Source organism: Onychostruthus taczanowskii, unplaced genomic scaffold (genome assembly GCF_017590055.1).
Source record: "Onychostruthus taczanowskii isolate IOZ18803 unplaced genomic scaffold, ASM1759005v1 scaffold88, whole genome shotgun sequence".
NCBI classification, from domain to species: domain Eukaryota; kingdom Metazoa; phylum Chordata; class Aves; order Passeriformes; family Passeridae; genus Onychostruthus; species Onychostruthus taczanowskii.
The window spans coordinates 61,770-74,920 of NW_024506773.1; the positions used below are offsets into that span (position 1 = coordinate 61,770).

At 40.2% G+C, this 13,151-nt stretch overlaps 1 protein-coding gene across 1 annotated transcript in view; it reads left to right on the forward strand.

Annotated features, from left to right (window-relative positions):
* Positions 1 to 12,800, forward strand: part of HECW1 (HECT, C2 and WW domain containing E3 ubiquitin protein ligase 1) — a 74,405-nt gene extending 61,605 nt beyond the window's left edge. The window contains exons 20-23 of the mRNA XM_041425204.1: positions 2,462 to 2,608; positions 3,346 to 3,460; positions 4,745 to 4,943; positions 12,337 to 12,800. Of these exons, the coding sequence (XP_041281138.1) occupies positions 2,462 to 2,608; positions 3,346 to 3,460; positions 4,745 to 4,943; positions 12,337 to 12,448 (573 nt within the window). The 3' untranslated portion in view covers positions 12,449 to 12,800. The remainder of the gene's footprint in view (positions 1 to 2,461; positions 2,609 to 3,345; positions 3,461 to 4,744; positions 4,944 to 12,336) is intronic.
* Positions 12,801 to 13,151: the final 351 nt, after the last annotated feature.

Here is a 13,151-nt window from a genome sequence, read left to right on the forward strand (position 1 = left end):
TTGCATGACATTGAATTCACAGTACAGTGGTTTCCCTGGAAGGTATGGCTATATGAGACTAATACACAAAGACAGACAGAAACACATAGACATATTCACAAAGGCAGATGAGACAAGTTTGTATTTACAAGGGAAGACTACAAAGTTAAATAAAAACTGAGTTACCCTGATGCATCTGAAGGTAACATTTGGCACACTAATTACTTGTTATACTCTCCTCAAAGGAAAGAGGAAACAGTTACATAGGAGTCTGTTGTGAAAGATAAGAGATGGCTCCAAAGAGAATAGGAAAAATCACAATCTGTTGTAGATACTGTGGTATAAATGCAAAAGAATACTAAAAGCTAGATTTTGATGCTGTTTTCTAGTGCTTTATTTCCTACGTACTGGACACTAAACTTGCTAGAACTAATGATGGGGGGAAAGATTGGTTCTCACGGTGAATTACAACTATCAGAATCCAAGTGTCCTAAGTGAAAGTAAGATTTCCCTCTTGAAATTTACTAAGTGCTGACAGCAAAATAACAAAGAAATTGCAGTCACATTTTATGCTCACAGATGGATCCTAGTTGGAAATTCTTCCATGCCAAGAGTATCTAACCACTTAAATGCCATCTGAGCATTGCTTTGCTTGGTGCACGTGCAAGTGTAGATCACAGTGGGAGCTCTGCTAATATTTGGGAAGATGGATTTCAAGGGCTGGGTAAGGAAAACAAGAAATATATGGTCTCCTTGAGAAGCTGTATAGTAGATGGTTACAGCCCTTTTGTCCTGCTTCCACAATGGCTTTTTCATGTACCAGTCACTGCTGCTTTCATATTTTCTTGTTTCTTCTCTGATGTGTATGGAACTTCTTAGGCTTTCAGGCCGAATCCTCTGTCTTGTTACTTTCTTAAGGAGAATTTACTCCATGTCACTTCCAGCCTTCTTGTGTACTGGAACCCAGAGCACTCCTGTAACAGCAGAGATACAGTGTCAAATCAAGCACTACACATTTTTACTGGTGGGGGCTGAATGACAATTTGAGAATTTCACTTAAAAGACAGTTGCTTGTGACCCAAAGTACTTTCTCATGCTTTTACCCAGTAGAAAGTTTTCTTCCAGGCTCTCTTTTTGGATACAACCTGTCTCTGAGCCCTGGCAATTGTTCCCATCAGGTAAAAGGAATGAACTACATTAGTTGAAATGCCTCCTTGCTACTCTGAAACCTGATTCTCAATTGTAGCTCACACCTGCAGTTAATGCCCCTAAGAACAAAAACTCCAGAACAGGGACACATTGCTCTTGATTGCTAGCCTCTGGTCATAGATAATTAATAGTATTTTAATGTACACAGATAACAAAAAGTTGAAAAAACCAATAGTTTTCTAGGTGTTTGTGGGAAGTTTTGCAGGAGACTTTGAACATCTGGACTTATGGTCATGCTTAAAGCTAGACAACATTTAGTCTTTGGTTTGGCAGATATACATTAATGCCTCACAGCCTTGAAGAATACGTCATGGTAGCTGGGCCAGAGCCTTGCTTTCTGGACAATGCAGCATTGCTTGTATAATGGTGATGCAATGATTTGTGTTTGGGAATTTAACCTGAACCAGCTAAGAATTCCTAACTCCTTCCATCCAGCTTTACTTGTTCCTGCTGTTTCTCAACAAAGCTACTGATTAGATGACTCAGTCAATATTTCTTAATTCATAATATTGCAATAGGTCCCTAAAGTAAGGTGACCTAAATACTGCCTATGCTGTGTGTTGTCTGCTGGGCTAATAAATAGATAATAATATAAATCGTACTAGTAATGAATATGTATTCATACAGTTCATTTACTGTCTGTGGTAAACATCATTGTTACAGCAGCAGAAAACTGAAGAGAAGAGCAACATATTCTTCCTTTTAAATCAACTGAATTGAATGTGAAAAAAATTGAAAGACAAATACAATTTTCTGCCACATGGGAGGAGGAGTATGTGCTTGCTGGGTAGGATCCAGACTGATTCCTTAAATCACTTCTCAATCTCAAGCCTTAGTAACCCAAGCCAACTAAATTAACTATTAAAATGCAAAGAAGTTCTGCAGCTCTTGCTTAAAATAAGAAAATGTTATTTACAGTACAAACTCTTCTCAGGTTTGGATGGCTGATACAAAACTCTGACTCCCACAGTGACTATCTGTGCAAGGCTGCTGTACAGGTCTTGTTTTAGGTAGTGTATTGGGAGTATTCATTTTATGATACTTTCTTTAGCTGTTTGCATTTCTGAGTAAACTTTTACTAGCACTTGGGGAAGGATAACACTTGTTGCCTAAGTGACAACAAGTCTCCCTTCCAGTAGGCAAAGCCGTCTTCTATTCCAGTAGTGTGATTGCCTCTCCATCCTGTTGTTTCCTGTACTGTTGCTTGGATGATCTCGTGTTTGAAACACAACATGATCCATACAATGCTACACCACTGTTTATCTTTGTTCAGGTGACAGAGAGAGAGTTGAAATCTGGAGGGGCAAACACAGCGGTGACAGAAAAGAACAAAAAGGAGTACATCGAGAGAATGGTAAAGTGGCGAGTGGAACGAGGAGTGGTCCAGCAAACAGAGGCCCTGGTCCGTGGCTTCTACGAAGTAAGTAGGAAAGTGATGCTTCCACAGGCATCTGAATGAGTAGCACCCTGGTTAAATGCTTCATTGGTACCCTAGAGAACTACTAAACAGACACAAACAGCAAGGAATTGGAGTTCTTGAATCTCTACAGACAGAGACCTCGGATATAGTGTGTTTAGTGTTAAAGGAGAAAGGAAAGAAATGTGTCTTCTGAATTGAATAATTTCTATTACTTGTGATCAAGAGTTAAGTACAACACTGCTTTCCATTCACACATTGAGAGAAGTAGGCACTAGCAAATTTTTTTCTACCATGTTGTGATTTTGGGTTAGGATTAGGGGTCCCTGACAAAGAAAAATTGTGAAGATTTGTACACTTTGATGAGAATCTGATGAAACACACTGTGTCTTCAGGGATTTGTTCCAGTAAAGTCAGTCCATGGGTGCAGTCCAAGCTTGCTGGTGGTATTCCTGGATACTACTCCATTGCTGTCCCTGGATTTTGCAGTTTATCTTTGCTGAAGACCTGGATCTGAGGACATCTTTCTGGCAGAGCTGTTACAAGAACTAGGTGAAAACCTGTGGCTTTGCTGACCAACCCATGTAGTCACCTATTCTTGCCCCTCCCTTATCATACACAAACATGTGAATGCAAACATTCAAACTTTGTCAGGATAAAGGGCTGGCCAGAACCATAGGTTTATAAGACTTTGCTTCATTTCTGGTCTGAACTGTGCTTACAAGTGTTTTTTGTTCCAGGTTGTAGACTCCAGGCTTGTCTCTGTTTTTGACGCCAGAGAACTGGAGCTAGTTATAGCTGGCACTGCAGAAATAGATCTCAATGACTGGCGGAACAACACAGAATATCGTGGAGGTAAACTGCCTGCTCATGTTTGCTACTATCTTGACTGTTTCAGTTTAAAACATGGAAGTCATGCTCCATCTTTTCTTTCTGTATTTTCTGAGGGAAAATGCCCTATTTTGTCCAGGAAGTTATTGTGAAGAATAACTCCTGAAAAAAAAAAAAAAAAAAAAAAAAATCGGGGGTTTGGGGGTTTTAAAATTAAAATATAAAGATCTCAGGTGTTGTGGTGTTATAATACTGAAATTGCTTCTGCTATTTCTATCCAGATTTTATCTATTCAATTCCTGCAGAGTTAGAAGGAGTTTTGACCATTAAGGACTGAAAAGGATTTGCACAATTAGATCTAAAAGTTACAAGTCATCTAAGATGACTGTGACTGAACTCTAAGCCTCACAGAAAGTAGCTCCACAAGTCCTCCTGGCTTCAGCAGGGAGCTAAAATCAGGAGCTGAATTTGACAGTTCCCAATTACATTTCAACAACTTACAGATCTTGCTTAACTGTCCCCTTAGCCTAAACTGTGTCAACTTGGATTTTTTTCCCTTGTCTGCTGCTTGGTGTAGTTTTGCTTTAAAGAATGATTTATCCAGACTGTCTTGGATGATGGAAAAATGTGAAATCCACCAGTTCTGTACCACAAGTGGAAAGTTCCTGAGGTTCACATATCCTCCCCTGAAACACAAGGTTTCAGTCTTTGCTGGTCACTGCCCAGCCTTTGGGTTACCTTGAAATATGCAGCTTACCACAAGCACAGCTGCTCGCCAGTGTTATTCTCCTGCTACATTTTTTTATTTAACTCTCGAAACAGATTCAGCCTGGTATATGTTGGCTCTCACTGGCACAAACCAAGGCTCGGAGCCCCTCAGGTGGGAAGCTTGCCAGGGAAGGGCTTGTGGCAGCAAACTCCTCTCCATATGTCGACCACTGTTCCAATCCAAAAGAGAATTTACTTGGGAACCAGAAATGGTTAGCTTATTAAGACTCACACTGTGTGGCATATTGCTGTTGGTCTTTAATATCGCATGCATGTAACCCCAGTTCTTGCCAAGAGATTTGTGAGAGACCAGTGAATCTCAAGTGGGTATTTGAGTTTCAGGGTCCAAAGTGAGTTAGTGATATTATAGTATCCACAGCCAGGACAAAATAGAAGCTGGGAAGCTCATGAAGAGCAAGACATTGTCACGCCAGGATCTTTCCAGTAGGATATCTACTGCCCCATGCTAATGGGAACATTTTTCAGTGTTGCTCTTCTCAGTTAGGAGGGAGTGATTTTTATTTTTCTTGCTTGATGTAGGCTACCATGACGGACACATAGTGATACGGTGGTTCTGGGCAGCTGTGGAGAGGTTTAACAACGAGCAGAGGCTGCGACTGTTGCAGTTCGTCACGGGAACGTCGAGTGTGCCGTATGAGGGTTTTGCCGCTCTCCGAGGGAGCAACGGCCTGCGGCGCTTCTGTATAGAGAAATGGGGGAAAATAACCTCCCTCCCAAGGTATGTCCCAACCAGGACTTTGTACCAGAATTGCTGTTAGAAACGTAGGTCTGGTACTTCGTTGCATCTCTCTGTCAATTAATGAATACAGTAAGGACACCTAAAAAAAAAAAAAAAAAAAAAAAAGGCAACAAAGAAACAATGATCAGTTTGTTTTTCTGTAATTATGTTCAGAGAAAAGTGTTTTCTTTTTCTGTCTTTTTGATTTGCAGGCTCAATTCAAACTACTTGGAATCTTTGGAAATGGTTAAGATTATGATTTCCACAGGTTCTCTTATTTTGATTCTGAAACAGATTCAGATCAGCAGGAGCCTGTCAACTGATTCTGTTCCCTTTACTTCCGAACTGCTAGTAAAAATACTTGTGCATTTACAGAGAGACACGAAAGCCAAAATCTGTCTCTGAGTTTTGGCTAGAGACCTGAGTGTAATCCCTTCATTTATTCTGATGGTCCCACTTTTTTGTAATGAAGAAGCTGAGTGACAGAACTTCAGACCATGTGGTGACAATATCCAATTTGTTGCATCTAGTTCAGTCAGCCAGCTAGGAGCAAATGAGCTATAATGTCATACAAAATCAACAGACTTGTCAGTGATTCCCAAAGGAGGGGTCATCTTCCTTTTCAGAACAAAGGGGCAGGGGCACAAAGGGCTGGACTTGCCTCAGGCCACCCAAGAGAGTGATGGCACAGCCACTAATGGTTTCAGCTTTGAGTTCTGCTTTACCACTTTATGGGTGACCAGCACTCGTTCTTCCCTACTGAAGTGAGTCACCTTTTCTTGAATGTCCTGACAGTTGCCTGAGGCTCTGCCCCACTGGGATTACAGAGCGTTTCAATGCCTCTGAGATACTTTTGCAACAGTGGCCATTTTATATCACATTTGCCCTCCAAAGGATGCTTTCTTCTTGCTCTTATCATTTGCTTTCAGCTACACTGCAAAAGAGACCACTTTTATGGCACAGAGCAAAAATTTCATCTCATAGATCTCGCAGATATAAGTCAATCAATTAATAAAGGGTCTGGTCCAGTTTTCTCATCACTTGCTCTCCGTGTTGTTTGCCCAGAAACATATCATAAAACATGGACTTGAGCAAACGCCTCAAGTCCTCTGGAAAAGCAAAGTCCAAATCTGGTCACCCTCTCTGTCCAAGCCTGCTCAAGCCCGTGTTTATGCAGTGGGAGATGCAGAAACTGGAGCCAAGGCACTGTATCAGAAGGCGTTCAGAGCTGACATCTTATGTGGATTCCCTCTAAAGTCAGGAAATGGGAGTAAGTGTTTTCAAGGAACAGTTCATCTCACCTGAACACAGACTTTTGAAATAGCTCAGCTGAGTCACAGCTTGTACATTTTGGTTTTTGTCCATCTACCATAAGGACTCTATGGAGATTGTATGGAGCTAGAGCCTACATGAAGCTAGATGTGGGCACTGAGATTTAAAACGAGATGAAAACACGTAAGGTCAGTGAGATGACTCATGCCATCTGAGCTCCAGCCAGCAATGTGGTAAAAGAAAGAAAGCCTGAGAGCAGCAGTTTGCTATTTGTAGTCCAGATCCTGCTTTTGCAGTATATTTATATAGTCAGGTTCTATGTAAGGGTTTCGGAGCTTACCAAGGACATTCCTGCCTGCAGACAGTCAGCAACCAGCAGTCCCAGACTCTGCCAAGGGGTGACAGGGGAGGGTGGACCTTGGTGCATGCCCAGAAAATGCCCTGGCCTGACCCGTCAAGTTCTGAAAAGGTAATTGGCCCCTTTCTGCTCTGTTTAACTTTCTTTGTGAACCTAGGCACTACTTCTGACTCAGATTCAGTTAGCCTCGAGATTTTATGTTTGTCTGCTGATCTCTGAATGAGTTGCTCTCCCTGACAGAGGCCTCCTTTCTAGGTGAAAGTTGGTAGCACTTGTTAGAAGTCTTAGAGCCCTGCATTCATTTTAGCCAGGGGGAAAAGAAACAAAACTTGCTCATGGGAAATAAACACAGCTTGATCACCATGAATTATTGCCTGCATTTTTGTAAAATTATGGGGTGCTGCCAAGTATACACAGTGCTAAGAAATGCATAAAACACACAGGCTGAACCGGGAAGTTCCCTAAGTCCTTAGTTAAGCAACTAAATTATTATTATTTAAAACTTGTTTTTTAAATACCTGATTATGGTTTGCCCATGTTTATTTAGATTTATTTACATACTTAAGACTTATAGGCTAAAAAAAGTAATATGCTATATCCTGTCAGCCTTTTAGCCCTTTGACATGAGTGTAACTAACTTTACAATAACCCACAATAAATTCCCTTTTCACTTTAACTGCTGTACAAAGTGTTTAGAACTTTTAGCTCTATCAGGAGAGTCCATGGCTCTTTCTCTGTTCCCTTACTTCTGCTCCAGATGAGGTAGTTAGGAAAATGTCCTTTACATTTGGGCAATGGAGCACGCAACTACCATTTGCTTACAGTGAGCAGAGATGTGCTAACACCTAAACTGGATAGGTTAGTGCTGTTTGCACTTGTAACAGCAACATGGCAAGCCCAGTAAAAAAGGCAGGGTGTAAATTTCTAAAATGAAACACTTTTCAAAGAATAACCATAATACATGACACTTAGAGTGCTTCCTGAAAGCACTGAGGGTAAGCAAGACTTTTTCAGGAAGGTTGAACATCCAGTAACTTCATTCTAAATTGGTGGATTTGTTCATTACTACCAGCTCCCTGCATGAACAGGGTAATTGTGTTGTAATATGTTCATCTAAGACTAAGAAGAGTAAGATTACACCACTGTTTTATTTCTGGAGTATGCACATGTGCCAGACACATTTTTCCAATCTGTATTTACTTTCAAGATCACATATGTTAGAAAGTTGAGGAACCATACAGCTTGGAGATGCTGCTCTAATCCCAGACAATGACCCTAAAGCAGGTTCCAAAGAGACTGGCACCTTTGCAGATCAGTGTAAATCTGCATCATGGGTTCTTCCAAACTGGTATAACTTGTCATATAAAATAGCAGGTTCAATCACTTGTTCATCAATGTTGAGTTTTACTCTTCCTATATAATATGGAAAGCTTTGTCCCAAAATGAAGGTGTTACACATTTAACTGGTTGCCAGAGTAGAGATGGTTGGAGAATTTTTGCAGCTACAGCCCCTTCTGGAGCAGGAATCCTCTCTTCACCTCTTCTGTGTCATGTAGGTTAGTAAATGGAATCAGTTTTAGTAGCAGTTCTGCAAGAATGGGTTCTTGTTCCCCACCAAACATTAACGAAAAGCCACTGGTTTTCTACCTGGAATAGTATAGCCTCATTTGGTACCATGGGAGCAGAACTCCTGGCCCAAAACAGACCTGTGTGAAGAACCAGCAGTGTTTTCTACTATAACTGTAGGAGGCAACAGTTCTTCTTAAATCCTCAGCTGGAAAAAGTGTTTGGTGCCTACAAATGCCACTGTCACACCTTGTGGTTACACTTCTCACCTGGCAAAAACTCCTGCCAGCTCCAAGATTATGCCTGTTTGAGTATAAAGTAAGTAAGGACCTCAGTGTGTATCCCAGGGATTCAAATAATCACATTTGACACAATGAGGTCACTTTTCCCAACAGTGCTGAGCTGCAACTACCCTTTCATGAGAAGAGATTTTCATTCAGCAGTGTAGTGTGTGTTATGTATGATGCAGATTACAGTGCTAGTAAATATCTGATCTTTTGTAAGAGAACTCTGTTCTTCTCAGTTGGATGATCAAGTATTTAATCACCACAGAATCCCATATAACAATTTTTTAAAAGAAGATTGTGTGTGACTACAAAAAATTTTATTCTCATAATTTCCTTCTTTACCAATGGACTGAGTGCATGGACTTTGCTGTCTCTTACCTTTCCTTACATGCCATCCATCTTCTCTTTCATCTTTTTTCAATACAACAGCAGTATCAGCTACAAATCTACATTCATCTGTTTAACACTGATTCCCAGACAGCATGTAAGTGTTCCCTCTTACAGGCAAAAGGAACAAAAACTGCTACTTGTGGGTTCTCAGATTGATAAAGGGGGGTTTTTGGGCTCATTTAAGGAAAGCAAGGTGAAAAGGAGAGCTGCCCAGTTTCTGCCTGGCAGGCATGATTATGTTAGAATGTAAGCCTTACTTTAGTAGATAGTTTCAAGCTATAATTAAGATAGCAGGGGGTTCTGTGGCCATTTTTACTGCCTTTGGATTCTCATCTTTATGAGGAATAAAAGAAGTGACAAAGAAAAGAAGAATGCAAAAATCTTAAAAGCTTATACTCATAATTTTTTAGAAAGAATTCTTAAAAGAAAAGAACAATGTGAACAATGAGCAAGATTAAAGGTTCAAGCCCACCAAAACTATATTAAGCAATAAAGACAGACTGCCAGGAAGAATGAAATTTTAAGTGGTCCATTTACTACTTAACTTACTGGAGGATGAGGGCATACGAGGGTCAGAGTTGGTTTACATTACTTTATGTTGCATTTTCTTCTGGAGAAGCCAGAATCCTTCCCATAAAAGCTCTTAACAATGTAATTCTTATTCCAGGCCTCACATTCCCTGCACACCCTCCCAAATGTCAGCAGGCTTAGGAGGTAGGAGGCTTAAATCAAGAGAAGAAATATTTTCTCTTTGCTGTGACTACTTCTTGCACTACTGATGTGATGTTTTCACCCCAATATGTGTGGCAAATATTCCCTGGATTATGGCTACTGTAGTCACTCTCACTGGAATCAGTAGTTGGAGGCAAACATAATTCAGGAGAAATTTACCCCTTTGGAGGATGGAGCACAGTTCGACAACAGTGGGCATTATGGAAAGTATCACTGATTCTTAATTGCCATGTGTACTGCAGTATCACACAATATGTGATGAAAACCAGACAGTTTTGCACATAATTATCCTTACTGAAGATTGAGTGGGCTTCACAGGCATCACTGGAGTTGCAGTAGATCCACATTTGTTTCACAAACCAGAATATGAGCTCAGGTTTTGCCCTTAGCAATGTATTGTGGTTTGCACCATAAGTAGGTAGAAGTGTAAACCTCACCTGGATAGCACTTCTGAAATGCTATTTTCGTTTCAAATTTGATGACCTTTCTTTGAAATGCAAGGATTTTTTTCTGTGAAGTTGTTGAGCTGGAGAACACAAGATTGTTGTTTAGCAAAATCTTTCAGTGTTTGTAGACATGTTAACATTTTTTCCTTTCCTTGCTCCCCACAATAAATTCCTTGAGACCTTCTATAGAAGAGCCCACATATGTAAACCTCATAGTAAGAAAAAGACTTGATCTTTTTTTTGAGTTTGTCTAGGTCAAGGATGACTAAAAGTCAACAGTGTTGCAATGTTGTTTCACAACCAATGTGAAATCAGATGGACAATGATCAGTCAAGATAAATGTCTGCAAGAAAGTAAGCACCAGAGTCAGTGGCTGTGGATACGGCTGTACCACACAATAGGATGCACAGCAGCAATGTCTGAGATGCTATTGTCTCAAACAGTTAAATGTGCCACAGTTGAGTACCATACAGAGGTCTGGTTCTGCAAAACTGCTTTAGAAGAGCTCACACCTGAGCCACCATGGCTGTACCACTTCCAATTCTGGAGCCCAGCACCTGACCTCCTCAAGACTGGCTGTCTCTGCATGGGGCTGTCTTGCCTGTGATAAACATGTTCTGAATGGACTATGAGAATCCTTCTGTTAATTAACTTCCACTGGTTGATTGGTATTGTCAATGGATTTTAGAAACAACTTATGTTGCCAAAGATTGTTAAGATAAACAATAAATACTGCAGGGATACTCACGGATAATACACATGAGCTGCCATGTTTAATTTCAAGAGATTAATTAAATAATGGCTTTATTAATATTCTTCTTTCACTAACGCAGGCATTCCGAGCTCATTTCCACAAATTCTGTGTTTACTGTATTCTCTTCTGAGACTAACCAGCTAACAATCTTCATTCAGAAGGGGGAAAAGGATGGTAAAAGCTCTCCTAATTAAAATTCTGTAATGCAGTGAAGATTACGTGCCTCTGGCTATTTCAGTTGCCTGATTGCTTTTAATGATTCACCACTGGTGCTTGATAAAGCTCCTCCTCTGAATCTATGAGTCTCAGGCCAGCCCATCTACTAGCATTACATCTTTCCCACTTTGTGGGTGGCCTAAGAGATGACTAGCACGGCTTCATGTCATTTTCTCCAAGATAGCTCTGCTGCTTCAGTGTAAGAGAAATCACATTGACTTAAAGTTTGAGATAGAAGAGCTCAAAGTAAAATAATTCCATGGCTTTTAAAAATACCAGGGGCCTTAACCTCAGACATTCTTAGCCACTGAGGCTACATTTCCTTCTGTAAAGTTTTGTCAATTCACATTTATCCCAGTGAGCAAGAAGAAATAGAAATATTGCTATCATCATGTAAAACTCTAAGCTGACTGAAAAAAAACTGAACCAGTTTTACTGAAAATGTGCCCCTCACCTGTTCATTTGTTGAATGAGCTGTACAGTTTCTCAGTCAGTTGAAATGGCTGAACTGTTGGGGCAGGGACTGTTTCTTCACTGCACATTTGTATAGCACCTCCCACAGTGAAGTGCTGCCTGCCTCTGGATCTAATTGCTGCTGCCAGAAAAGCTACAACAGGGTGGCGGCACGAATGGAACCCAATCCATGGCATTTTTGAAGATGCTGCCAATGTAAATATAAGATCAGGTAAATGTAATGGTAAAACTGGGGAAAGAGATGGTCATCAAGTTTGCAGCTTGCTCTGCAGAGAATATTTTGCTTTTGTCTTGGGTACTACAAATAAATAACATTTAAAGGCCAGACTTGCAGCAGATGGCCAACAGCTGACTTGCTGAATATTTTCAGCAGCCTTCCTTCCTCAGTTAGCAGATCCCTGAATGGTCTTTTAGCAGTCAGGCCTGCCTCACTGCAAACACATGCTCAGCCCATTCTGTCACTATATTCCATCACATTGTGCTTGTGCACTAGTGCAAAACTTATTGACAGCTCATGTTGGATATACAGATGAGTGCCATTTTTAAAAAAAATCTTGAAGCAACCAAAATTATAGCAATGAACTTCTCTATCAGGCCCTAAACCCCAGCTCCTCAGTGACCTCCAACATTCTTCTCCATCAAGATCCGTACAAGATCCCTGCAACACCCGAAGGAGGAATATCAGATCTTATGTTGATATTTAGCTTGTGTCTTCTATATAACATATTCATGTGCATGTGCACATACATTTCAGTACCTCATATTTTGATGGAATTAAAAAGTTTTATTTTGAATGAACCTGAATGTCTTGAGTCTCATTAGGTACTAGTTTTCTCAGTTCTTATTTTCTCAAGTTTTTTTGATTAAGCCTAACATGTAGTATATTTTCTTTTTGCAGGGCACACACATGTTTCAACCGTTTGGATCTTCCACCTTACCCCTCATATTCTATGCTGTATGAAAAGCTGCTGACAGCTGTTGAAGAAACTAGCACCTTTGGACTTGAATGAGGGGGTTCAGGCACTTCTGGTGTTTTTATGGCTGATGATGTCACCTTTCCTGTCCACCATCCTTTGATCTTGGTTTCCCATGTTTTTATTTTTGAAAACAAAACAAAAATCAAGATTAACAAAAGCCGTGCATGAAGAACTGCCACCCTCTACGATCTAACCTTCATGCTTTCATCCTCTGTTTCCAATGGACTGCTAGTCTGTATGCAATAGAAAAACAACTGTCTCAAGGTTTCTGTATATCTCTACATACCTCCATTAATAACAATGAAAATACAAATGCAAGTTACACTACACTTGACCAAATGTTAATAAATGTTTACTTCCACCTACGTTGATTAAAAAATAAAAAAAAAAAACTTCATCAAGCATTCAAAGCTTTTATATACCCATATCTTCTAAATCAATTCATAGCCCATCTTACTTCTTAATCATTGAATCCAATACTAGGAGCTGGTCAAATACATCATCATCCCTATTTTCCCTGTATGTATTGTCCATGTGAAAGACACCAATGAGCAAAACTGAAATTTTTCTATATGAACTCATGATCCACATCAGTTGTATCAGCTGGAACTGGCCCAGATACATGGTGCAGATAAGACCTTCAAAAAGTAAAAAAAAACCCACCAACCTGTAATGCGATGCACAGAATAACGGCGATTGTTGTGATTGTTGCTTGCCAGTACTGGAGAGAACTTGC